Below are 27,876 nucleotides of genomic sequence, written 5' to 3'. Positions count from 1 at the left end.
AACAAGCCCTTGGCCTTTTGTGTCTATCCATTTTGGCGTTTTATAACTGGATGCATTACTACTCTAAAACAATTCAATATCTTGCCACACTAATTGAAAGCCCTGCGCCCGTTTATCCGTTCGCCTTTGTCCACCTTCTCCTACCAAACAACTCTGTTTGAACACATCTCTCCATGCACAATACCTACTGCATGTCTTGCATGACAGTTTGTTTGCTTGTTGTTTTATACATTATTATTATTACGAGAGTGGTGCCCGTTGGACACTGGCCTACTTGGAACGATGCAAGTTGGAAATGCATGCTCCACCCGGTTATTATGTAACCGGGTGGGGCTTGTATGCCCATATATGGAGTTCTTGTAACGATGGAAGTTGGAGATCCATGCCCCACCAGACTATGCAATACCTGTTGTACCCGTGTCAATATATGGAGATTTCTGTATCTGCCTCTGTGTCCCTTTATTCCTATATATGGAGTTCTGTGTTCTGTTGCACCCGTGTCAGAGTACCAGTTCCACCCATCTGTCTGTGTCCCTTTTATGCCCATATATGGAGATTTCTGGATCTGTCTCTCTGTGTCCCTTTATTCCTATATGTGGAGTTCTGTGTCAGGCATACCCAAATATCGAGAGTTGTGATGTCAGAATAGGCCAGCTACATATATGGAGCCTCAGCAGGGGTTCAGAGACTGGGCAGGGGTCTTTTTTTTGGCGGTTTGTGGACAACCGCTCTGCACTCCTTGTGGGGGTGTGGATTGAATTTGAAGTCTGTGGGGCGAACGGTTCTCGAGTTATGTGCATTACAGCCGTACATATGTACGTACAGACAGACAGACGTGTTGCATTTATAGATATATGTTATGTTTTTGTTTGATTATAGGCATTTTATTAACACAAGAGCCATAGACTGAGTGGTAAAACATTTAGCAGAGTTTGGAAGCGCTCGTTGGAAATCAATCAGTCATCAGTGAACCACCTGTTTCCCAACTCTGACACAAGATAGGACTTTTCTGTTTGGCTATCTGGGCTGTCAAGACCAGAAAGTAGTTTTTTTGCATAGCCTCTATAGGATTAAAATAGTTTCTTATTGATCGACTAATGGGCCTGACTGATTGAACCTCTGCAGGGTCTCACTTGTTTTCATCCACAGCAGTGTTTCTGTGGGTGTCCATGTTGTTCTGAGCGAAAAAGCCAGGGATTTCCAGTAATCATTAATAATCTCAGGTAATCAGGAGCACACACACACACACACACACACACACACACACACACACACACACACACACCACCACCACCACCCCCCCCCCCCCCCCCCCCCCTCCTCCAGTTCTGGCCCCGCACCACTGAATTCCAGTAACTAGCGTCAGATGATTTAATCTCAGTCATCACAAGCCCTTATCAAGGAGCCAGCTAGGACATTTTCTACATATTGACATTGTTGTCAGCCGTTGTCCGACATCGCGTTTGGCGCGTTGTCCGACTACTAACCCTAAATCTAAGTTCACAATGTTTTCGCTTTGGCGGCAGTAATTTCACTTCCGCGTTTCCTACGCCAGTTCGTGGTAATACAGTAGGGAAATGTGGATATTGCTCCATTGCATGGTCTACAAGCAAACTGTTTATTAGATACAGCGCAGATCTTTTGGCGATTAGACTATAGCATTCAAAGTGCATAGACTATAGATGGGAAACAGAACCCCCCTTGGAGTCTAGTGGAAGGCAGTAAAGATGAACCATCTCAAGGACTTAGTTAACGAGGTGGGTTGCTCAGTAAAGATGAACCATCTCAAGGACTTAGTTAACGAGGTGGGTTGCTCAGTAAAGATGAACCATCTCAAGGACTTAGTTAACGAGGTGGGTTGCTCAGTAAAGATGAACCATCTCAAGGACTTAGTTAACGAGGTGGGTTGCTCAGTAAAGATGAACCATCTCAAGGACTTAGTTAACGAGGTGGGTTGCTCAGTAAAGATGAACCATCTCAAGGACTTAGTTAACGAGGTGGGTTGCTCAGTAAAGATGAACCATCTCAAGGACTTAGTTAACGAGGTGGGTTGCTCAGTAAAGATGAACCATCTCAAGGACTTAGTTAACGAGGTGGGTTGCTCAGTAAAGATGAACCATCTCAAGGACTTAGTTAACGAGGTGGGTTGCTCAGTAAAGATGAACCATCTCAAGGACTTAGTTAACGAGGTGGGTTGCTCGGTCGCTGACTGAAAAGAGACTGGTTCAGAGGCAGTGCTATTTGAAACTAAAGAACAGAGCCCAATGGCTGCAGATTGGTTGTATAATTCAATTGGTTAGTAGTGCTCACGCTTAATTGGATTTGTGAACGAAAGGAGCGTGGGAATGAAAAGAAGGATTTTGACAAACATGAAGAGATCTTCATTATTGCACTTGTGCTTAGAGCTACATCTGCTCCAAATAGGACCTGTACCAACCCCAGCAACAGACTGATGCAGAGAGAGAGGCCTGAGGTGTTTCAAAGCTCAGGGCTCCAGAGTAGACTAAGCGTTTGTTTCAGTTGATACTTCAAATGTTGATACTGTACGTATAGCAGGGGTGGGCAACTGGCGGCCCGGGGGCCACATGCGGCCCCCACCTTCACTTAATGTGGCCCTCAGGTTAATGTCAGAATACTGATATAATATTGATTTCAGCTGTTACTATTCCACAACATGCAAACATGACCCGCTGTTATTACTTCAGTCTAAATTTGTAGCTCATTGCTTCAACACAAGTATAATTAAAGGCATTTGAAATGACATAAAAATGTTAATTTTCAGGATTCCAATTAAAAAATAGCAAACATTTTAAGATTTTAATTTGAATATAGCATGCGTTTTGAGCTTGTAGATCGGCTATTTTTGCTACGGCAGTAATATATGGCCCTAGGGAGTGAGTGTGGAAATATAGTGGCCCTCTCCATCGTCAAAGTTGCCCACCCCTGACGTATAGTATGGCCATGCATGACTGAGCATGACAGACACCAACAATTCTCTGCTTTGCAGAAGTGAAAAAAAACTCTTGACTCATACAATCTGCTGTGTGCTCATTGTGGTCCTATTGCCCAAGCACTGGTCTCATGTTCTGATTTATGTTCCTGGTTGCCTGGAGGAGCCCTGCTGTCTCAGGTTGTGTTTTGTCTACCTTTTTTACCCACTTGAGGTTTTGGGCTTTTGCCTGCCTCGTCTCTGGATTCTGGCTTGTTGCCCGCTCCCTAATTTGGGTGAGTGTGTGTGAGGATCACCTTTTTCCATTTGTGTCTGGTACGGTTACAGTGACACTCAACCCACTCAGTCAGGACTGAAATAAGTGTGAAATCGTGATGCGTACAGTGCTCAGGTGGCACAGTGGTAAAAGAGCCTGCCCACCACTACACCACAGAGGTGTTCAAATCCACCATGATGCATCCGGCTTTGTCGTTTGTCTACTCTACACGAACAAAATTAGCCCGTGTTCGGGGGAGGAGGGGGCGTTTGTCACTGCACATACTGTAATCATACAGACTGGGGAGTCACCTGTCAGCAGGGAGTGTTGGGCAGGAGGAGGATGAAGCAGAGCACACACACACACACACACACACACACACACACACACACACACACACACACACACACACACACACACACACACACACACACACACACACACACACACACACACACACACACACACACACACACACACACACACACACACACACACACACACACACACACACACACACACACACACACACACACACACACACGGCCCCGCATGATCACTGACTTCCAGTAACTAGCGGTGTTGGATGTTATCAGATGATTTAATCTCAGTCATCACAAGCCCTTATCAAGGAGCCAGCTAGTCAGGACTGAAATAAGTTTGAAAACGTGATGCGTACAGTGTCACTGCACATACTGTAATCATACAGACTGGGGAGTGGGGAGTCACCTGTCAGCAGGGAGTGTTGGGCAGGAGGAGGACGAAGCAGAGCATCATTTATTTACTGTCTAGCCTCATTACCCTGTCTCTCCCATCATTCTACTAGAACAGGATTTCTCAAACATGCATTTGGCTGCCAACCCCTTATCTCAAAAATGTTGTGCCACGGACCTCCCAGAAGCAAAGATTCCAATTATACTAAAAGTATCCGCTTAATAAGTGACACTGCTATTTTTAATAGCTAAAGTATAACATATGGTTAAAGTTGTTAAAATGATTGTGACACTATATCAGTATATGAATCTTTAGTAGTCTAGTTAGTAGTATGAATGAATGAATGAATGTCTAGTACTAGTAGTCTAGTATGGATCCAAATGAGTGCAGTTAGCTCGAAACCAGAATCCATGCAGCTACATTCCACAGAAAATGACTCCCAAGTAAATGAGTCACCATTGCCCCACCATTATTTCCATGTACATCTAAGCTGTGATTCACTCGTTCTTGATATACTCCCTACACACGATGACTGAAGAACACACTAGATCAGGGGTCTTCCATGGAAAAGTCTCTCGGAGAGAGAGAGAGAGAGAGAGAGGTGGTAGGTGGGTGTGTTTGTGGAAAGGACCACGCGGTCATTGAAAGGACTGTAAGAGGATTGCTCTCATGCCTGTGAGTGACTCACACACAGGGGCAATGAACTCTGGCTTCTATTGATGTTTAACCAAATTCCATTGTTAATACAGCATTTAGTACTGTCACATGTCTGTGTGCGGGCCATAACACATGCCTTACCATGCAGCCACAGTAACAGGCTGCAACTCTTAAAAGCAGCGGTTCTCAAACTTTTTCATGTCATGGACAGCCAAATTGTAATTGATATGCAATTGGCCACGAAACCCCATCTCAAAAGGTTTTTCCAAGGACCCCAGTAGAGAATCTTTGTTTAAAATAAGCACCATATTAAATTGGCAGGGGAGGTCCGTATGGACTAATGGATATCAAACTGGGGGGTCCTTAATCCATTAAAAACAGGCACCCAGCTTGTACATCTGCTATTTCTTTTAATAAATTGGAAGATATTTTTTACACAAATCTTCTCTTCTGCATGGGGTCCCTGGCACACAACATTTTCATGTGTGTGTGTGTGTGTGTGTGTGTGTGTGTGTGTGTCTCCTTGGCACGAAAACGTTTGAGAACTACAGATTTTAGAAGGCATTTTTTAGTCTTAATGGGTTAAATTGAAAAAGGTACAGAAAATCACTGTTCTAGCATGTGTGTGTGTGTGTGTGTGTGTGTGTGTGTGTGAGTGTGAGTGTGAGTGTGAGTGTGAGTGTGAGTGTGAGTGTGTGTGTGCATGCATGCACGCACGCACTGTGTCAGCAACACAGTGGTATAGTTGATGTGCTTTGTAAGAGCGCTGCTGATTGTGTGCTTGTTGCCTTGGCTTGTACTTGTTCAGCAGTGCTGGGCTCCAGCTTTCTTGAACCGGGCCATCCATCTCCCAGTCCTCAAGGACCTGCCCGAACGCCGTTTCTCCAATTCCCCCTCCTCTGCTCGCTGCTTAATTGATCCCACTATTCAGATCAATCGGATTGGGCCTCCCGAGGCCAATTTCCAGTGGGTTGTCGCTGGGAAGAGTGAAATATTAACTCAAGTGCAAACACCGTCGCTTTTGGTCCCATGTTGAGAGAATAAGTTAACCCATTAAGACCGGGGAAAGCAACTGTGTCATTTAAGACTTTAGCGATGGCTAATCAAAAATACACGCTCACAGCGTGCCACTTCGTGCCGTGCTGCGAGATTGTACATTTTTGAACATTTTTGAACAATCTTGAAAGTGTGAGGACTACTGATTTAGAAGGCATTTGTAGAATCGGCCTCAGGTCTTACTGGGATAAAGACGGCTATTACACACAGTCATCTCTTTTTTGTTTTTTGTGTGTGCTGTAATTGCGTGAGAAATTGATGGGATGTTTTGAGAAACGCGACGAAAAATACAAGAACTAAGAGTCTCGACTCTCGAGTACATAAATATAAATGGTGGACTGACGGGTTGGGATTTCAATCCCCCAGACTCCTCTGGGTCCTGCTGACACTTAGAAGGTCTCTGCCATCTCGTCTCTGACGTTTACACTGTGGTTGCCATGGTTCCCCAGAGGGCTCAGTCGCTATAACCAGGACCCACTCCTCCTCATTGTCCTGGCAACCCACACTAACATGCCATCCCATAGTTTCCCATGATGAGTGTGGCGAGAGCAGAGCAACAGGGACATTGTTTACAGTGATGTTTTTGGGGCCAGGGGTCCCGGACCACATCTGTCTCCTCCCTCCTCGTCCTTCTTTGGCCTCACACTCTATAAACATTACCAGACCTTTATTTGATGCCCTTATTAAATCCCCCTTTTAAAATATTTTTTCTTTTACCTTATTTTTGAGGGGCGCTAGCCCCTCCTATAAACAGCTATAGTGTAGATTCTGTCTGAACACAAACATTAAATACCATTGGCAATGAAAGGAGAATTTACATCATATGTGTCTGAGCAAATCGGCTGCATGTCGGTGGCCACACTTGGCCAATAAAGGGACCACCATTCTTGATGATGATGTACGATGATTAGAGCGCCCCTCACCCTACACGGTCTCCTATAATGACCTAATATTAAGAAAACGGTACACATATGGCCCTATTTTGGCCCTATACAGTGAAAACAATAGCCAATCTCCAAGCTCACAATAGATAAATAGATTGGCTATTTTCACTATTTTAAGTTTTAAAAATAATAAAATATGCCTAATAAGATTAGTCATAAGGCGCCACACAAAAATAGGGCTGCATATTGCCAATACTGATGTTGTCATTGAATTCACTGAAAGAAGATCCAAACGTCCAAACGTAAAATGTCTCATGTCGTGTGTCGTGTGGAAACTGAAACCTCATATGTCTTGTCCAGAAATGTTACTTTTCAGCATTCAAACCCAAAAGCATCAACAATATCAGATTGTGGATCTGCTACTTTAAGTAGGACATCAATTTATGAAAAGATGGAGAAAAGAAAATTGAGATAAGAGGTTTCTGCCTGACAGTGACGACAGATCAATCAGACTGATGTATATCGCTCTGGCACACATGTATGCATGCACACACACACACACAAAAACACACACACATGCACACAGCTTGTTACCATAACAAGTGTGGACACATGCCCATGTCTGGCCAGTACCACAGCACTATGGCAACCTCAGTGCAATGCTAGACGCTGGAACATTGAAAGCCTATAAAACACGTCCAGAGATAAAAGCAGCAGCAGCTTTACAACACAACACACAGGGAGGGGAGACATGCTGTAGTTAAACACCAACATGCTTGGTTCAATGTCTCTAAACCACTGGTTTCCCAAATAATGGGTCGGGACCCATTTTTTGGGGTCACTCGCGGACTTTTATGAGTCAAGGGTAAAAGTTACCATATTTACATTTCCTATAATTTAGAAATACTTTACAAAAAAAAGTCAAATTAATTTACAACACTTAAATAGTGAAAATAGCACATCTAAAAGCTCCCAACATGGCACAATATGACATGTTGTGAGCTGGTAGATCAGTTATTTTCAATAGTAAATAGAGATTAAGTGGTTAATTCACTACTTTTGCGTCACAAGCTGAAACCGTTTGGGAAACACTTGGGTAAGAAAAAAACAAAACAACACAATCTATTATGCATAAGAGGTTACAAATTAATTGTGCCAATTATATTAAACTTTCATCGTAATTGGGCTCTCTAATTGAATCTGCTGGAGTCGTTAATAAATCAGGATGGGAAAAGAACAATGTCTTCAATGTAAAATGGTGCCTCTTACTGTGGTGGAAAGTAACTATGTAAGTACTTAAGTAACAAAGTTAATGAGTCACCCACATTAACAAGGGTAATTCTCTAGTTAGCATCCTAGGCTCAAAACAGTCCTCACATGCAGAAATCGGGGGCGCTGCATGCCTCACCTACTGTAGGTCCTAGAGCAGTGGTTATTTTGGGACCCCCAAAATAATTTTAACTGCAGTGGACCCCCCAAACTAATCATGTTTGAGCTGGAGACCCCTACACCCCCCCCCCCCCCCCCCAGGCCTTGTGAGCTTGTAGATCAGCTATTCTCACAATGTGTGCCTCTTTCTTATATTCAATGTTTGACCAGTTTTTAATAGTATAGTTTGTTGATTACAAACACAGGTCAAAGTATATTGTTATTTCCGAGGTATTAAAATATTCTTAAAATGTCATTAAATTGTCACTTTAGAAATGTGCAGATATACCCGGTAATACACTTATAGCCTACTGTAAATTTGGTTGTTTACTGTTGAGTGAGAAAACACACAATAAGCCAATAATCTAGGGACCCCCTGGCCTAGAGAAGAGTCTTATTTTGCATTGCTAGAAAGGCAAAGCACTGAGGAGCAGCAGCAGCAGCATCAGCAGCATAGCCTAATGTATACATAGGTCCTTTCTTTGTGTGTGTCTAAAAGGCCTATATGCCACCGCCCCACCTGAGAGCTTTTACCCAAATCAGGATTCAAATCCTCAGAGGGAAAAAGGCAGCCAGCATATGAGCATACCCATTGTTATACTGAAATGGCAGCTTTGCAGGAAGGGGCTACAAAAACAAATGGGCATACAATTGAACGGCGGAAGGTGTGCACACACACACACACACACACACACACACACACGTGTTATTACTATACTTATGTTGTACTGCACTTCTGAGGACATTTTATAAATCAGGCATACCTCAAACACTATACTACACCTAAAAGTAACCTCTAAATGCCTGGTCTAAACTAAATCTGCATTTTGTCCTATAGTTGTAAGCCTATAACTCCAAACAACCATAAAAGACATCCATATATTTTGTAGGACCAAGACAGTTGTCCTCACAATGTCTATTTCTCATATTTCACAACGATATAAATCTATACCGTATATGCGTGGAAATATTCACACACACACACACACACACACACACACACACACACACACACACACACACACACACACACACACACACACACACACACACACACACACACACACACACACACACACACACACACACACACACACACACACACACACACACACACACACACACACACACACACACAAAATGTAAAAAGTCGCTCTGGGAAAAACAGATGTATTTTGGAAGCAGACTGGCAGGAAAAGGAGTGCCCAGCATCACTGAAGGAAGAGAATGAACAGAGACAGATACTGCAGGCTTGCTCTCCAGCACTGCTGCTCGAAAGCCAAATGCATGCTCCATCCGGGCCGATAATGGCTGAGAACAGTGGACCTGCAAGCTCTCAAGCTTGTAGTAGGCTTATACGACCTACAAGCTGTGAGCTTTTAGGTCTGCTATTCTCGGCACGCGACACCATCGTGTGACGGAGCACAAATCTTAACTCACCACCACTTAAGTGATGACGGATACACAAGTCAGCACACCACACCACAAACCCTCCTGGACCGGCTACAACGCAGCGGTACCCCACAGGGGTCCTTGATGAGGTTCCTGGGGATCCCCAGCAACGTTGAGTAATTTAACATTTTAATTACAAAACTCTTGTAAAGATCTTGTTTCAGATAGGGGTTCCGTGGCCAAATACATATCCATATGGTGATCCTTGACATGGAGATGTTTTGAGAACCACAGATCTAAATCAACACCACTGAAGTGATGACGGAGACACGAGTCAGCATCACACCGCAGACCCTCTTCTTGGACCGTCTACAAAGCCATGCATCTCTCTGCCTTGCCAGGCATTGTATACAGACAGAGTTGTTGAAAAAACATCCAATAAGACAGACCGCAATTATCGAGTTACATGTTGACATATTCACAGAAAGCTTTTTATACCTCCTCCTGCACAGGGGATTATCTTGAGGTATTCTTTTTTCCTTCTTTATTTTACTGTAGTGCTTTGGTTTTTGGTTTAAATCCATGCTGATGAATGTAGGATAATAATAGTCTTTATCAATTTATGTCCCAGAGGGATATTACATTTCACAAGTCTGTTCAACAACAACATGAAGAACATACAACACAACATACATAGTAAATAGTAAATAGTAATACAGTACACAATAACAGCATATCAGCGAGGCAGGTTGTTTAGCACTGCAATGGCCGAGTGGACAAAACAAAACCTTTTTCCATCTCAAAGTTCTGTATCCAGAATTCCAGATGGCATGATGATAAAGTGATGGTTGAGGGCAGACAAAGGATTTACTTCATTAATATGATAATGTTTCAATCTCACAGGTGCGGACCTGACTTTATGAAGATCCTGGGGACAGAACTGCTGTCCCTGGCATATCTAAAAATGATTTCACTATTATAAAGGTTGGACTTGTTACCGCTGCCAGAATACTGTTGCGTCATTGGAAGGTCCCCAGAAAACCTGGGCTTAAAGAATGGAATGAAGAAATGATTAAAATAACATCATATGAATATATGTTGGGCAGGGTAAATGCAGAAAGCAAAATGAAAGAGACATGGGATGAATTTTGGATGTATATGAATCTTAAATGAACATTTCATCATTTCTTTGTTTTTATTTTTCTTCTTTTTGAGTGGTGCAAACCACTCCAACAACTGGCTTTGTATCCGTGTACCCGTGTTTGTTCGTACCAAAAAACGAGCATGGTTGCTATGGTTAGCAAGTTGTAAACCAACAACTGGCTTTGTTAGTACCCGTGTGTGTGTGTGTTTGTGTACCTGTCCTTCAAAAGAATGAGCATGGTTACTATGGTCACTGACATTACGTCAGACCACAGCTGATCAGGCTATATAAGACCTTGCACCACTCAGTTCACACGGGTGTGATTTTTTATTTTCATTTTAACTGTTACGTTTCTTGGACTGGCTATTTGTAAGGTTTATAATGTTGATGCTGCTTTGTACTGAACCTAGATCTTGTACAATTTTGAAAAACAAATACAAAATTTGAATGATAAAAAAAAATCCCACCCGTGTGAAGTGAGTGGTGCAACTCTGTGTGGGCCGGAAGTTCCAGACACACAGGGTGGTGTCCCGGTTCCGGAGAGCCGCCCCGCGTCCGAAACGGTTGAGAAATGACAAGAGTTACCATGTGGGGGTCCCCGGGGGGTCCCTCTACTGTACTGTACTGTCACACCCGAAATCATGTAATGGCTGCTAAAAACTCAGCTTCCCATCATGCACCTGTGCACAGTGTGAAGCTCAACAGCGCCACTTTGTCACCTGTTGGTACCCTAAACATACATAGGGACAGACATAGGGAAGGACGGACATATAGGGACATTGGAGTGGCTGCACCCTATGGTTGCACCACTCACAAATGACACACCTGCCCGCACATTTAGAAGGGTATGCCTAGTTGCCTACAGCAGTGAATCTCAAACTTTGGGATTTCAAGGACCGCCCCATTTTAAATGCATTAATGAGGCCACGGTCGGAACCCATTTGATGCCATGTTTTCCATGTCTGGGACCCCTTTAACTAAGAGTGTACAAATGGACCTGGTTCAGTGGACTTGTCAGTAATCGTGTGTGTAGAGATGAAAGCCATACTGTAGTTCCTGGGGAAATAGTGATGTACTTACTGCAGTGTGCGTGCGCTCGTGAGTGTGTACATAGATACCTTGATTATCCCACAGGGGAAAATCAGTCGAAAAACAAGAAGCATCAACAATACAGAGCAACGTTACAATTAGGTAAAAACTAATAGTGTCCATTACAGTCAGTGCATCATGTGTGTGTGTGTGTGTGTGCGCGTGCGCACGAGATACAGTACAGTACAGAGCAGCTGTAAAATGTGGAGTTTGGCACAAGCCTTAAAGTGCACATGTCAATTATAAATGAATAAGTAAGCACAAAGTCAGTGGCCTACTTCCTGCTTTTGCAACGATGCTGAAAACTATTAGCGTGTGGAATACATTGCAATGGCAATGTCGACTTGAGAGTCCTGTTCTAAACTAAAGTTCTCTATAGCAGAAATAAGACGACAGCCTACCTGACTGAATCAAATGCCTTGTATGTGGAAAAGAAAAATGCTTAGTTAAAGAAATAATTCTGATTACTATAGTAAAGCACTGAGTCATACAATATTATGAAAATGGCTAGAAACATAGCAGAAAATAGCAGATCTACAAGCTCACAGCATTGTGAGATTGTAGATTATCTATTGTTGTGCACGACTCCCGAAAGTAAACTAGGCATACTGTGTTGACCATGACAGAGCATCACATTTGGCACATTATTCCTACTAGTGCACCATTGCTAATGTGTCTGTGTGCCGAAAAGACCCCAACCAATGTACAGTATCAGGCAAAAGAGGGAATTCCTGCAATTACAATAGCTTCCCTAACAATCTTTTAAGCCATGCGATACAACTATGGCTTTCCCTTCCTGCAAATCCACATTACTAGTAGTGTGGAGGCCGAGGCACAAGTCAGCGTATGTGTAGGCTTCCCCCACCGACATAAACTACTATACAATATGTATTCTAGTGACATACAGTGTACAGATTGTACACTGTATGTAACCACACACACACAAGCCTCCTCTCCAGAGACAAAGGGAAACACCTGGCTTTTCGTCTCCCATATTCTCCCCGGGTGCGGAGGTGTGTGTCTGTGTATCCGAGCGCATTGCGTTCCTATAAATAGAGGCACTGCTGTGCCTTCACTGTATAGCTGCTGCCACTCCGGAGGGATCCCCCTCATGTTTTAATTAAATAAACTGCTGCAATCAGGCCCCAGCTGTGGCCTGCTGCATCGCCGGCCCTGTAATGCCATCCTGCTCGGGGCCAATAGGAGAATGTGAGCTCATATGGACGCTTAATGTATATGTGTGTGTACATGTGTGTGAAAGAAGAGCGCATACGAGAAGGTGACAAGAGCTGTATCAAGCTACCGTTGCCTTCATGCGTACATAATGGCTATTTCTAACAGCAAATGAACATTCTTGTGGTTTTGTTGTAAGCTATTTCTATGTTGCAACGCGGCATACTGTAGCTCTGTTTACACTTAAACAAGAGCAAACATATGTTTTCCTCGTGCTAATAAAGCTGAATTGAATTGAAACAAGACAGAGAGAGACAGACAGACAGACAGACAGACAGACAGAGGAAAACGATACAGAGGGTGAAAGAGAAAGGAGATGGAGAGCGAGCAGGGGCGTGCTGCTGCAAACCCCACGGGGCCTGCATGGGAAGTCCTGCTCAGGTGGCTGCGAATGGCTTCCCCCGATGTGCAATGCAGCATGAGGAATCTAACTCATGATGTGCTCATCCTCCTCCCATCTCTGCACATCCTCCTTCCACTGCTCTGTCGCTTTTTTGGATTTCCTCTCCAATCCCCCCCCCCCCCCCCTATAATTCTGAATTATAGCTCTACCTCCCTCGATAAGCCTGCCTTATACTTAGTTGCAGGCAGGTGTTGCGTGCTGGAAATGGCTCTGTAAATGCTTGTAAATGGTACACAGCCGGTGTGAGTTTGTAGATCGACTATTTTCGGGCGTGTGGCCGACACGTGAATCTATTTTGCGTCCGAGCATAGACATGGTAACGCCCTGTCTGCCGCTGATTGGCCTACTGACACTGCCCGTCTTGAATGTCCTCTGAGACGTGAGGTTATAATACAAGAGAATGACAACTTGGCACGCACGACAGAATGCAGCCTTGTAACTAACTTGTACGTTTTATTTTTGTAGAAGAGGCAAACTAATATTGTTTTAGCCGTTTGCGTCATTGAATAATTGATTGAACACACGTGTACGTTGTACTATGATTTGATCTGGGTGTGTTCTAAATAAAGTGTTAGTGTTGATTATCGTGTATTAATCTAATTATAGTAAACTAATACTATTATACTAAAAAAAGATAAAGATCAAGGGAAAATAGACCTTTTTACAGTACAATAATGTTTCAACACATACAAATATATTACACAAAAATAAACAAACACTTTATTTAGAACACACCCAAATCATATTACGGCATACATGTTCAATCCATTATTCCATCAAAGCAGGCATAACCAATATTAGTTTGCCTCTTCTACAAAAATGAAACTTACAGTTGTCTTGTATCATACCGTACTTGTATTATTTTCCACCACCATTTTCTACGCATCAGACTATCCAGCATAGCCGGGCAGTGTCGGTAGGCCAATCAGAGGCAGGCGGGCGTTACCATGTCTATGCTCGGACGCAAAATATATTCACGCGTGGCCGACACCCCACCGGCAACTAAGCATAACCCCAGGCTTTATCTATTCAGTGACACACACACACACACACACACACACACACACACACACACACACACACACACACACACACACACACACACACACACACACACACACACACACACACACACACACACACACACACACACACACACACACACACACACACACACACACACACACACACACACACACACACACACACACACACACACACACACACACACACACACACACACACACACAGTTCCTAGCCTCCTCCCTCCCCTTAAGCCCTTCCCCCCACTCTCCCTTTAGCCCCTTATCTCGCTCCTCCACCTCCTAGCTGCTCACAGCTCACCAGTGACTGACCCCCGCCACCACCGGACCTCCAACCAAGACCTTACCACCGCTAGCAGTGTTGCCATGTCTGCTTATCATAAGCGTCTTTGGGCTTTTTTTTCTGTAAAGTCCCTTATAAAATATATTGTGGGCACTGTTTTTTGTGGCTTACTGTCTTATGTTGTTTAAACTAGTGGATCTCAAACAATGTCATGTCGGATAAGTCCCCCACATTAATATGCATTTGGCTACAGTCTATACCCCCTCTGAAAATATTGTCAAATAGCCGATGGGTTCAAGTGGTAAACCCGCCTCTTTTAGGGCTTATTTGTTTTTGTAGACCTGGCCGCTTATATTTCATTCACAAATAATGGCAACACTGCCCCCGAAGTGTGAGGAAGAGGAAGAAGGCTTAAAAACTCCCAGCTTTTAGCAACATAAGCGGCAGAAGCCAGCAGCAGCCCTTTGCTCCCGGGGTTGCCATCTATAATTGATGTACTGGTTGCTACTGGTTCCTTGTTGTAGGAACAGGCCCACAGTAAAGCCATGTGGTTGGTTATTAAAGACCTACAATCATGTCCCAAGAGGATATAGCTTTTGGCAGAGAAACCACAAGCTTGCCATCAGAGCGCATCAATAATTGAGCTTGAAAAAAAAGGAAGAAAAAACACAAGGGGGCCACGTGAACAAAGGAATAATTATTTTTGAGGGAGCTAGTGTACTTGATTGTTCAAAAGATTTATTCACTCCGCATTAGGGTGGTAATCACTGCTGCTCGCACCTATTGGGACCTACGCAGGCTATTCCCGTCAATTCTGTTGTCCTTCGTGTAGGAATTGATTAAATTATCGATTAAGTTGGTCGGTGCAGGTTTGAAAAAAGAAAAGAGGAAAAAAAATGAGACTGGATCAATATCCATTTGGGTAAGAGAGATCAGCTTTCCCCTTTGATGTTTTAGAAAGTCTACACATGCATGACTTAAGGTACATAAGAGAGATACACGCTTTGTCTCATGGCAGTGAGTCTATTTCCTGACAGCCTTGATTCAGGAGATACAATGATTTCCTGTTTTTTTTAAACCAGATTTCTAAACACAATTGGAATCTAGTGAGGGAGTTCAACAAACCATGTGTAACCCAGATTCGGCACAAACATGGGACTAAATCATTTCGCTCCTATGCCACCAAAATGTGGAACGCCCTATCAACAGCCATCAAGACATGTGAATCCCTTGACTCCTTCAAAACCGCTCTCAAAGGGCAACTACGGATGGCTGCAAGTGGAAACGGACCCCTGTAAGAGTCCAACCACCCCCTTTCTGTATATGTTTTCCCCTTTTTTACCTCCTTATATGATGATTTCCTGTTTTTTGAGGGGCGCTAGCCCCTCCTATACACAGGTTTAATGTTTGTCTTTAGTTCAATGTTTGTTTTGTAAACGCCATTGACAATGAAGGGAAAATTTACATCATAATGTGCCTCATTACGTCATATTGTCTCTTTATTGTTAATAGTGTTTAATGTTTGTGTTGGCACCGTTTGTTTTACATCACCTTACATCACCTAATCAACATGAGTTAGACTTTAATATATTAGCGCCCTTCACTTCACACAGTGTGATTTTTGAGTGGTGTAAACCACTCCTACAACTGGCTTTGTTAGTTTACGTGTCTGTCTGTTTGTCTGTCTGTCTGTTCGTACCAAAAAATGAGCATGGTTGCTATGGTCACCCAGTTCACACGGGTGTGATTTCATTACGTCAGACATTACGTCAGACCACAGCTGATCATTCTATATAAGACCTTACACGACTCAGTTCACACGGGTGTGATTTTTTATATAGAAGTGTATATTTGTACGTCTCTAAATCTTCTGATGAATTGAAAATGGTGGACCCTGTGTAATGCTTTACCAGTGTGTCATCCAGAGTAACAGTTTTTGTATTGAGTTGTGCTTTCATTTGAAATGTACCCATTTTGCATACTGTTAATAAATACTTCAATCAATCAAAAAGCAACACATATTGGTTGTATAAGTCTAATGTTTAAAAGCACCGTTTCTCAACATCGGGTCCAGGGACCATCAGTATGTCCAACTAGAGACCCTTACAGGTTTGAAACTCTGAGTCCTGAGTCTATTCTACCAAATGGGTTCCCAGCTTGACGCTGTCAAAAAGCAGACCTGTGTTGCACAATATTTTTCCTTCCAAGGTGACAAGTCTTTATTTGTGGGACCCCAATCTACCCTGTAACATCCTCAGTGTGTTTGTAACTCTGAGACTGTACACATGGAAACAAATAAAGGCGTCAATTTTGTTCCATTTGTACACTCTCAAAGTGGTCCAAATGGACATAACACTTGTAACAACCGGGATTCAAACCCAGGTATCCCGCGTGGAAAGCCAACGTCTTAACCACTAGACAAAAGGGGAATTCTCCTTTGCCTGGGGGAGACATGGCTTTTGGTCATCAGGCAGAGCTTCTGAGCTACTACTGCTACGAACGCTTATATTGTTGCTAAGCTGTGAAAATGCCAAAACCATGAATGATATTGATTTCGATCACAAACTAGTTAAGTTGAAGTTCAAACGGAAAACTATGACACACACATACCTGGAACAAACCCCAAGGACAAAGTCAGATAAACACCCACCCACCTTTACAATGAATCCTAGACAACGAGATAAGCCCTATAACCATAAAGTGGCAGAGGTTTGGCCATCACATGGGTTATAATGATGGCAGATTAGCCAACAGCGATGGCTCTGCATATCTAAAAGAAGCAATATAGGATGAATGGACCATGCCCTTTAGTTAAAAGATCTGCCCCAGTGTGTGTGTGTGTGTGTGTGTGTGTGTGTGTGTGTGTGTGTGTGTGGAAACCACAAAACTAACTGTCTCTCTCAGAGAGAGAGAGAGAGAGAGACCATGCAGGGAGATGAATCAGCAATTCAATTATTTAGGATAGTGATTCAGTATACATCATGGAATAATAGGAGGAAAGCATGTGATATTGCGTGTGATATGAGTTGCAATGACATTTAAGGAATTCAAGGAGCTCATCAATACTATAGAGCCTATTCTGATTGAACCAAAACTAGCTCACCAATAGGTCACCATCACCTAATCGGAGCACGTTGGAACGTTTTCACCCCCAAAAAGACGTGGATGATCATCATAAACCCCACGACGTTTAATCCCCCCCATGCCTGCCAACCAGGTGCGTTCTGGGGGCCTACTTTTTGTGACAAGCCTAATTATACTCCATCTCGCCAGGGAGGGAGGGTGACTGACTGTCGCCCCTTTGCCCCAAAAAAGAATACGATCTACAAGCTGAAAAAGAACATATCTACGTCGTGATGCAATGGGTTGGTAATATGCTTGTAGATCTGTTCTTTTTGGGGGGAGGGGGGCTGGGGTGGACTATAAATTAAGGCTTGAAGATGCGGTGATTGAGAGAGTCATCAGAAAAGAGGCGCATGGTGGCTGTCAAACACTCCCCGTTCTGCTCTGCCTGTCACACATGAGCAAACAACACTAGGTACTGTAGCAGCCTCACCCCTACTCTGATCATACCATAACAAGATAGCTATTTCCCCAAGATAATTCATATAGACATAAACATGAAAGATCAACTTACCGATGCCGGGGGCTGAGTAGATGAAATACAATGCGGAGGTGGACAGCGAGAAGAGGAATAAAAGCCCAAGGAATGACCTTCTCCGAAAACGCAAATGTCTCGGCATTATACAAGCAAAAGCCACAAAACCCACACAGGGATCAGGCCAACCCGGGTTCTATGTACAGTTGGGGAGATTGAAAAAGAACAAAAAAATCCGATTCCGATTATCCTTTTTTTAGTCCAAAGAAAGAAAGAGCTCCGTCCGTCCAGATGCAGGCAGGCAGGCAGGCAGGAAGGCTTGTCTCTCCCCCGGAATGGAGCGCTGTATGCGGCAGTGAGGAAGTGCTGCTGCTCGGTGGTACAAAGAGAGAGGGGGAGAGAGAGAGAAAGAGAAAGAGAGAGCTCCAATAAATAAATCAATTAATCAGAAATGTTTCAGATGGATCGATGTGTTCCTCCGGGAGATTAGGTTCAGCATCGGATGAGGAGAACACCAGGTCCACCATCGGAGGTATCTTCTTTTAATAACTGCTGCGGATGATGATGGTGCATTTGAAACTGGCGTGGTTGGTGATCAGTGGAGGCTCATCATTCCGCTCCCGTGTGTGTGCGTTTTTTGTGCCTACCACCGGCCCTAGTATGAATGGAGCAGGAGCAGCGAGAGCCGAGCAAGAGAAGAGAGCGGTGCGATTGCGAAAATGAGCTGCACCTATTTAAAAGTGGGCGTTCAGGAAAAGTAGCTTTTTACGCACACACTCCCAGAACGCGTGCGCGCACGCACGCACACAGAGTCACATACACACACGCACGCACGCGCGCGCGCACACACACACACACACACACACACACACACACACACACACACACACACACACACACACACACACACACACACACACACACACACACTGTGGATAGTTGTCTATGGCTGCCTCAGATACATTTTTTATACAAGACCGTTTTCTTTTTGATTATTCCAGCAGATCATTTTAACGTTGTGTGTGTTATATAGGCTACATTTTTTCTAACCTACAAAGAGATTAACCAATAAGTGTTTACTTCGCCACTATAAGCCAGTGTCTTTCAAAAATACTGATCTTCTATTTTCACTATTTTATTTTGTACTTTTTTACTATAAAGACATCCTAAAAATAGGAATATAGGTTAATAATATATCATATGATTAAATTATTGATATTTTTTCCATAATCAATTTAGATTGAATTCTTAATTCTATATAACGGTCTTTGAGGCTTGGCCAGTCATAGATATATATAAACTCATATCTATGTGGCCAGTGGCCACACTGATTGTTGAATAATCATGTTGATAATAACTCAACAATATAGAGCCTTGTCATTGGAAAAGCGTTGCTAGGGAACACTACAGTTTGGGTCCACGTTTTTTTTTCCTTCCCTCCCCCACTTATATTCACAAACACTGGACCCATTTACGACCCGTTTTGCGTTATGTCAGCATGGTTCTCCAACCTTTTCATGTTTCATGACCCCCAAAATATTTATTTGGCTACCCCACCCCCATGCAAGGACCCCTAAGCCCTGACGGTCCCTGGTCCCCACTTTGAGAACCAATTGTTTATGTTGCAACTTGCAAGTCTGAAAATATACATTCAAGTAAAAGCAATTATACAATTTATAATGCGTTTATTATATAGCTATAACTATTAAAATGAATTATGCCATCATTGCCATGTGAACAATTCAAAGACACTTTCCACCAACATCCAGGTGCTATACATTACATACAGAGAGCACCATTATAAATATTTAAAAGTGGACCCCATCTGAAAATATATTGTGGGGATCCCATACAAATTTGTGTTAAAACGTTTCAAACATATTCCAAGTTGTTCACGTATTTTCCCCAATTAAGATAATTTTCCACAAAATGTTGTTGTGCCGTGTTATGGGCTTGCGCGCGCGCGTGTGTGTGCGTGTGTGTGTGTGTGTGTGTGTGTGCGTGCGCGCGCGCGCGTGTGTGCGTGTGTGTCAGTCACCCACAGCCACACCCCACCTAGACCGGGGTATTGGCACGCCTACTCAGCCCAGGAACTACAGAAACCAGAAAGCAACATTTTATAAACTCTCGTTGGTTAACAAGCGCTCATGGGATATGAAGTACGCAGCAATAAAGTCGGGCCGTCAATATTATACATGTTGCACCACTTTGTAAACGAAAACACTGTATATTAACACAATATAACTACTCAATGTGTAGATAGTTCTAGATGGAAACATGTAAATTGTGTCCTTTCATTACAACGCGTATAGTTAGTGGTTACAAACTACAACTCCCACAAGGGGCTTAACCAGGAACAGGAAGTGTAAACGTGTAGGCAACGATAACATGGAAGAGTCGACATGGAGCTGATGTTAGTTTCATCTGTTGTTCAACTTCAAACCTGTGTCTCTCGTGTTTAATCGCATGTGTGTGTATATATTATCAGTGTGTAAGGATGAAAGGCATCGTGTGTGAATGTGTTGTTTTGTTATTGTTGTTGTTGACACCGAGCCCGTGCGTCCAGGAGGGACATGGAGATGTCGATCCTAGTCACAACAAGATTGTTCCTCCCGTTGATAATAACCAGCAAACATTAACAAATGACAACAATGTGGAGGACGTGAAGGCACAGCAGAAAGATGGACAGCCTGTCAGGTTTGGTGGCCTTTCTTTCTCCTAGTTTAGTTTTTATTCCTACTAGCTGTGTGCTTGTAGATCTGCTATTTTTTAATAGCCAACGCACACATCTAAAACGACACGGATGCTTTCCCAGTTTTAAGGTGCTTTAGTGATACATCTTTTTGTTGTTGTTAAAAACACGTTTTAAAGAATCATTTCCTTCTATGCCAGCAGAACTTTATCAGCCACTGGAGTAGTGTGGTGGTGTTTACCACACAACGTGCAGCTCCTCTCGCTGTATTTTGCTGTTTGTTTTGGTAGAACAGGATGTATTTGGCTAGCCCCAGTATGTTCCCTCAGCACTACGCTCATTCTGCTCATTCTGGGCTATAGTCTATAGTAGCCAGCCCATAGATCCCCATTGTGAACCCGGATATGTTGAGTACACCAAGGTTTTATGTTAGAAATGTTTAGTATGGATCCCCAGCATGTAGAAACTGCCGGATGCTAACTTGCATATGTTGAGCAATTTTCATAATTGGCATAATATGTGACCATACCAATTACAACCTATATAGCAAAATATTCAAAATTTCATCATGCTTTATGTAGCATGTGACATGTCAAACTAGGGGGTTTGCATGATGCTGAATCCATTCCAAGCATTAGTTTTGCAAAAAAACACTCATTGGGCTAAAAACGGCCAATGCCGTCATCACAAATTGATGATGTCAGCGCATTTGGGCATGGCCATTTTAAGCCCAATGAGTGTTTTTTTTGCAAAACTAATGCTTGGAATGGATTCAGCATCATGAAAACCGCCTAGTTTGACACATCACATGCTAGATAAAGCATGATGAAATGATGAAACCTTCTATAGGTTGTTAATGGTATGGTCACATATTATGCCAATTATGAAAATTGCTCAACATATGCAAGTTAGCATCCGGCAGTTTCTACATGCTGGGGACCCATACTCAACATTTCTAACCTAAAACGTTGGTGTACTCAACATGTCCGGGTTCACTTTTTGGCTACTAGACTACTAGTGTTTGGCATACCAAAAACGAAACCTTTTTTTTGGGTATTTGAGATTAATGTGTTTGTTTCTGCAGGTAAACACCACCACACTACTCCAGTTCTGGTACAGAGGGAAACTAGAAAAAGTGCCCTTCTGGGCACAGGTCTCCACCAGGTGGATAGGAGTGTGTGTGTGTGTGTGTGTGTGTGTGTGTGTCGCAACTTGGCCTGTTGTAGCACCACCATGAGGCTGATTTGAAAACTGTCAAGTGGCATTTCTTCCTCAGCCTAGTGGGAATATGCATGCACAGTTTCACCGCAATCGGACGCTGCGTTGAGGAGTTGTGGCGATTTGTACAAAACGGGTACAAAACGGGCTACTCCTGAAAACTTTAGAAGCCAATCGTAGCCAATCAGGATGGATAATTATGAGAAATCAAACAAATCACATGATCACATGACTATGGAGAGCATGTGTACCGATTTGCGTGAAATTTGGATGACATCTGAAGGAGTAATATTAGAAAATGTGTTTTTCATATGTCGGCCTCCTGGTGGCGCTATAAAGAGCACATGTGAAAAATTCCAGGCAAAGGTTTTTCCTTGGCCTCTAGGGAGTGTGCATACAAGGTTTTACACAGATCGGTACAGTTATAGGTAAAAACACAAATCGGCCAGTTATATAGTTATAACACCATGAGGCTGAATTGAAAATATTCAAGTGGCATTTCTTCCTCGGCCTAGTGGTATTGTGCGTGCATAATTTCACGGAAATCACACGATGTGTTCATGATTTGCAGCATTTTGTTTGAAACGGAGCACTCCTGCAAACCTTTGAAGCCAATCTTAGCCAATCAGGATGGAGTCTGAAAAATCTGAAAGACATGTTTCGTTGAATGGCTCTAGAGAGACTGTGTACCAATTTGTGTGATGTTTGGACAAAATCTGTAGGTGTACTGTACTGCCATGCCTTCGGCCTGGTGGAGACAACAATGGCTACAAACAAGTGTCTTGTAAATTCTTAAATGTTATTTAAATAGATCTATATTCCCCATAGTACTCATTGCTATAGTAGCGTGTTTACTTTGTTCAGTAACAGGGTAGACCCTTTCGGAACCCTCGGTTAACTTTTCTATATTTTGGACGCAAAAGGTAACCGAGGGTCCGAAAGGGGCTAAGTGTGTACCATGGCCTGTCTTTCCAGCTCTTTAGTGAACAAAAAAACTAAAACCTGAGCAGACAAAATTGGAATTGGAACATTAGCTGATAAATGTGGTTTGGTTTGATTGGTGTATCGTGACTTTGTTCAAAAAAGGGGTCTTTCCAGATCTTTAATAAATGTAAAATATATGTCCAGGTGGGTCACCAAAGTCACGATACACCAATGATTACTATGAGAATATAGAGCTTTAATCTTTTAACATAAAACTCGATTTAGCCAAAGCATATCACTAACATCATCACCATTATTATTACATATCTCCATAGCACAAAAGTACCCCCTCTCAAATCCACAGGTTTGCATAGCAGACTACTATTAGTAGTTACATTGTAATGTAAGTGAATAGGTGGAGATCATTGCTTCTTGCCTAACAATGTAATGTAGACAGTTTTGTCATCCTGTATACAATGTGATTAATGTGAATCACCTGTGCAGGAGTATACTCTAGCTATCAGTAAGAACCACCTTACAGATCTGTAAACTCAGAGTGTACAAATTGAACCAATGGATATTGTTAATACAACTGTTTATAAACAGCAAATTTAAACAAGTCACACCAACTTAAGCGCAAATCACAGCAAATCCAGTGCAAAGTATATAAACCCAAAAATCACAGCAAACTATTCCTGGGGGAGAGGAAATACAGTCCTCACTTTAGTCTACTGAAACATTATAACCACGGCCAATCGGTAGCAAGCAAGCAGCATTCCACATAACCGGTTCAATGGCCCTGTTGGGCCTGCCTCCAAGCCACTATCTGGGGTCCAGTGTCCCTCCGTGTTAGGGGGTTCCAAATGAGAGCGTCCAAATGGACATTTTTACATGTCCATTTGGTTCTATTTGTATACTCAGAGTAATGGTCCATGGAATTAAATAGTTTGAGAAACACTGCTCTACCAGCCGATTTGTTCGGTTATTCAAAGTGAATGATTTTATCCCATCTCTGTTTACAAACTGGTCTAATGACGCTGACGGTCCTGGCAATGAAACCCTGGCCTCTACCAACCCTAAGCCAAGAACTTCTCTAATTTCACCACAACGACCAAACCGTGTTCGGTAATTCAAAGTGAAAAAATGCTTTCATCCTGTCTCTCTTTACGGCAGGTCTAATGACACTGACGGTCCTGGCAACGGGACCCTCCATTCCACCACTACTACCCGGCCCACCACCCCTCCTGCTCCCCCAACGCCTAAACCCATGCTGCCTGTTCAGACCGGTGTCAAGGCCCAAGAGGAGGAGCAGTCCAGTGGGATGACTATATTCTTCAGCCTGTTGGTTATTGGTCAGTACTCTTCCTGTATCTGTTTTTCAGTATCTCTTTTTGATGTTGGCAGGGGTTGCCATGTCCAAGTTTATTTGCCGCAAATGTTGGCTTGTTTTTTTCCAGAGTTGCGTTTTTTTTCCCTGGTTTGCCGGTGACTTAAGTTGTATTTAAAATTGAACAAGCGACATTGGTTTGGGCGAGTGTGCATCACAAGCGACATTGGTTTGGGCGAGTGTGCATCACATTGAGTGACAGAATTGGGCTGGTGTCTCTACTTATTAAGCCCTGGCTAAAATGCATTTGTAATAGTATAATAAATGACCAAAACATTCATTATTATAGACATACATGGTGGAGACAGTGGAGATTTGGATTATTTCTCTCGCAAGAGTTGACTTTATGGGTTCAGTTGGCTTATTTCTCTCTAGGATCGCATCGCTCCACAGCCTGGGAGCGCCTGTTGTGCAATCCTCGATGTTGCGCAACAGTGAGACGTCATCGAAAATGTTCCTCCCCTGTTTAGCCGACGACAACGAAAATCCTAAAACGTTAATAACTCGCAATCTAAATCATCCTGTCTAATTATAAAAAAAAGTTCCTGTGTTAGACGGCCCTCCGCGGTCCAGCCGCTAGTCGTGATAGATTTATTCTTATCTCCCGTTGTCGATCGCCTCTAGAGTGGTGTGGCTACATCTAGCTTCTACAGCCACATCCGGAACAACATCCGGTCCGTCGGTAAAAGTGCCCCGTGTTTATAAATCGACTGGGCGCTATAATGTAATGGATTAAATAACCCCGCGCAATTAAAGTGTTAACAGTGATTCATCAATTAACTATTAACTATTAATATCCCTAGTATCATGCACAATATGTAAAGCGCCTTGGATAAAGTCACTATATAAATGCACCGTTACCATTTACTTCCTGCTTGTGCATAGTGTGCGCAAAGTTGACGGCCAAGATGATTCGAGAAATGTCATCAGCTCACGGAAGCCTTTCCCTTCGATCATCTTGGCCGTCAACTCAACTCAACTCAACTCAACGTCAACGGTTTTGAAGAGCTTTCAGGAGAAGCTTGCTAGGCCCCTCTTTCCTGTCTGCAAAGTACCATTTACTGGCAGGTTGAGAGGAAAGGATGTGGGCGAAGAAGATACGGTTGTGGTCATGATGAAACCACACGCAGAGCAGTGTCCATAATGCACTTTAGTTCTCTAATCTCTATACCTTCTGAACCCTAAGGTAGCAGATCTACAAGCTCACAGTGAGTCACCACAAACGGCACATTGTGAGCTTGTAGATCAGCTATTTCCGGCAAAGACATTTGGCGTAGAGGGGCGGGGTGGAGGAGGGGGCCTAGTATAGACACCTGGGGAACTCCAGTCAACAAAGTATATGGTTTAAGTGAAACAAGTTGTTTGTGTAATGTCAGGAGCGCCCTTGCCTTTAAATCACCCTCAGTCACACAAGGTGCAATGTCTAATTTAAAGACTTACCGTTGAGGAATACATTATATTATCTTATTATGATTGCTGTAACCTTATATCCATTATTATGTTGATCATCTTATGTTATTCACCCCTGTGCCCTCTGATACAATATATTTTACATGACGTAAGAGCCAAGATGTCTCTCTTAGGCTTGATAGCTATTGTTTATGTGACAGCTTGTCCTTGTAACATGGTCTGACTCTGATCCCTTGTGCTCGTGGCACAACGACTGTACCACAGGCCTGTGTGTACTCATGAACATCTCCCCTGTCCATGTATTAAAACACCAACACGCACCACCACCAAGTAGTGCAGTCTGGCCCCGTTATTGAAGGGTGCTACTGCTAGCCCCTCATATGCCCAGCTTTGAGGGTTTGTGTGAACACAAAAATTGGCTAATCACCCCTATAGCGATGATTTGATTGGCTGAGCAAAGTACAGTGAGGATAAAAGTCAGGGCAGAGAAGTGAAGACGCCAAAAGTGACTGGAATGGCATTTGTGATGATTTGATTGGCCTAGCATGGAATGTGATGTATGATAAGGGCGCCCCTCACTTCACACAAGTGATTTTTTTTCTGTTTCTGATTGACCGTGAATTCCACCATACCACATATGCCACTTAGATCCAGTCACGTCATGGGTGGACATGATGACAATTTCTCTCAATTTTACATTGAGAGCAAATATTTGAAGCTTGCTAGGTGTATGATTGGATAGGACTGTCTCAGCCACAAGCACTACAGTAGGCAAAGAAACCTCTGCTCTTTTTCATTCAGCTAAACTTGGCTCTCTGACACAGGGGTTCTCAACATTTTTGGCTGGGGACCCCTGGAAATGCTTTGGCCATGTCTAACCCTCCCCACCACTGGGCACCCCTGGTGTGACTCTAGCTGCCGCGTATTGGCCATGCCGTTTTGTGGCCGGAGCATCAAGTCTGCCTGAGAGTTCCCAGATGGGAGCAGGAGGGGGGAACCCAGTGGACTCTCTGCTGCCCCATCTGGCGGAGTCAGGTTACCCAATGCCAGGGTGTAATTAGTTTTCGATGGTGACGTAATGACGATATGTTTTAGTGTCGGGAGGATTAAAGGTAATGCCCCTATGTATACATGTATGTAATCTGACACTGCCATATCAAGCACAAGTAGTCATTACGTCATACGCTGGCACGGCGCATACGCATCAAAGGGCGACATGGACGGAAACTATTACTTGCGCGCTCTGCTTGCGCAAGTAATAAATCGTCACCTTATTAAACTAATGGCCTAAGTAATTTTTTGCCGAAAATGAGTTTTTGGCCTAAATCAACTCCTGGTGATGCTGGCCACCTCTGGTAAAGTCGCCTAAGCCCTAACGTAAAAGGCCTTCCTGTTACACCCTATTACAAAAATGGCCTATGTCAAGAGTGAGACTTAGGCCATTTTATTTTGCCTAAGTCATAATAAAATGTGACTTAGGCCATTTTAACACACCTTTCAAAATGGGAGTGAATGGGAGTGAATGGGAGGTACTGTTACTATGGGACTGATATAATGGGAGTGAATGGGACTGAATGGGAGTGAATGGGAGGTCCTGTACTATGGGACTGATACTATGGGAGTGAATGGGAGGTCCTGTACTATGGGACTGATACTATGGGAGTAAATGGGAGTGAAAGGGAGGTACTGTTACTATGGGACTGATACTATGGGACTGAATGGGAGTGAATGGGAGTGAATGGGAGGTACTGTTACTATGGGACTGAATGGGACTGAATGGGAGTGAATGGGATGGAATGGGAGGTCCTGTACTATGGGACTGATACTATGGGAGTAAATGGGAGTGAAAGGGAGGTACTGTTACTATGGGACTGATACTATGGGACTGAATGGAACTGAATGGGAGTGAATGGGAGGTACTGTTACTATGGGACTGAATGGGAGTGAATGGGAGTGAATGGGAGGGAATGGGAATGAATGGGAGTGAATGGGAATGAATGGGAGTGAATGGGACTGAATCGGAGTGAATGGGAGGTACTGTTACTATGGGACTGATACTATGGGAGAGAATGGGAGTGAATGGGAGTGAATGGGGGGTACTGTTACTATGGGACT

General features: G+C 43.3%; 1 protein-coding gene across 2 annotated transcripts in view; it reads left to right on the top strand.

The window, feature by feature from the left end:
• The first annotated feature begins 20,510 nt into the window (after positions 1-20,510).
• Positions 20,511-27,876, top strand: part of slc9a8 (solute carrier family 9 member 8) — a 75,870-nt gene continuing 68,504 nt past the window's right edge. For both annotated transcript variants that reach the window (XR_013788836.1, XM_079492903.1), the window contains exons 1-2: positions 20,511-20,827; positions 24,138-24,316. Coding sequence is in view for 1 of the 2 variants with exons in the window: in XM_079492903.1 (XP_079349029.1) it covers positions 20,628-20,827; positions 24,138-24,316 (379 nt within the window). In the remaining variant the exon portion in view is untranslated. The remainder of the gene's footprint in view (positions 20,828-24,137; positions 24,317-27,876) is intronic.

The sequence above is a fragment of the Electrona antarctica genome (assembly GCF_951216825.1).
Source record: "Electrona antarctica genome assembly, chromosome: 2".
Lineage (NCBI taxonomy): Eukaryota > Metazoa > Chordata > Actinopteri > Myctophiformes > Myctophidae > Electrona > Electrona antarctica.
Note: the sequence above shows the minus strand (reverse complement) of the source record. Positions and strands in the feature narration are given on the sequence as shown.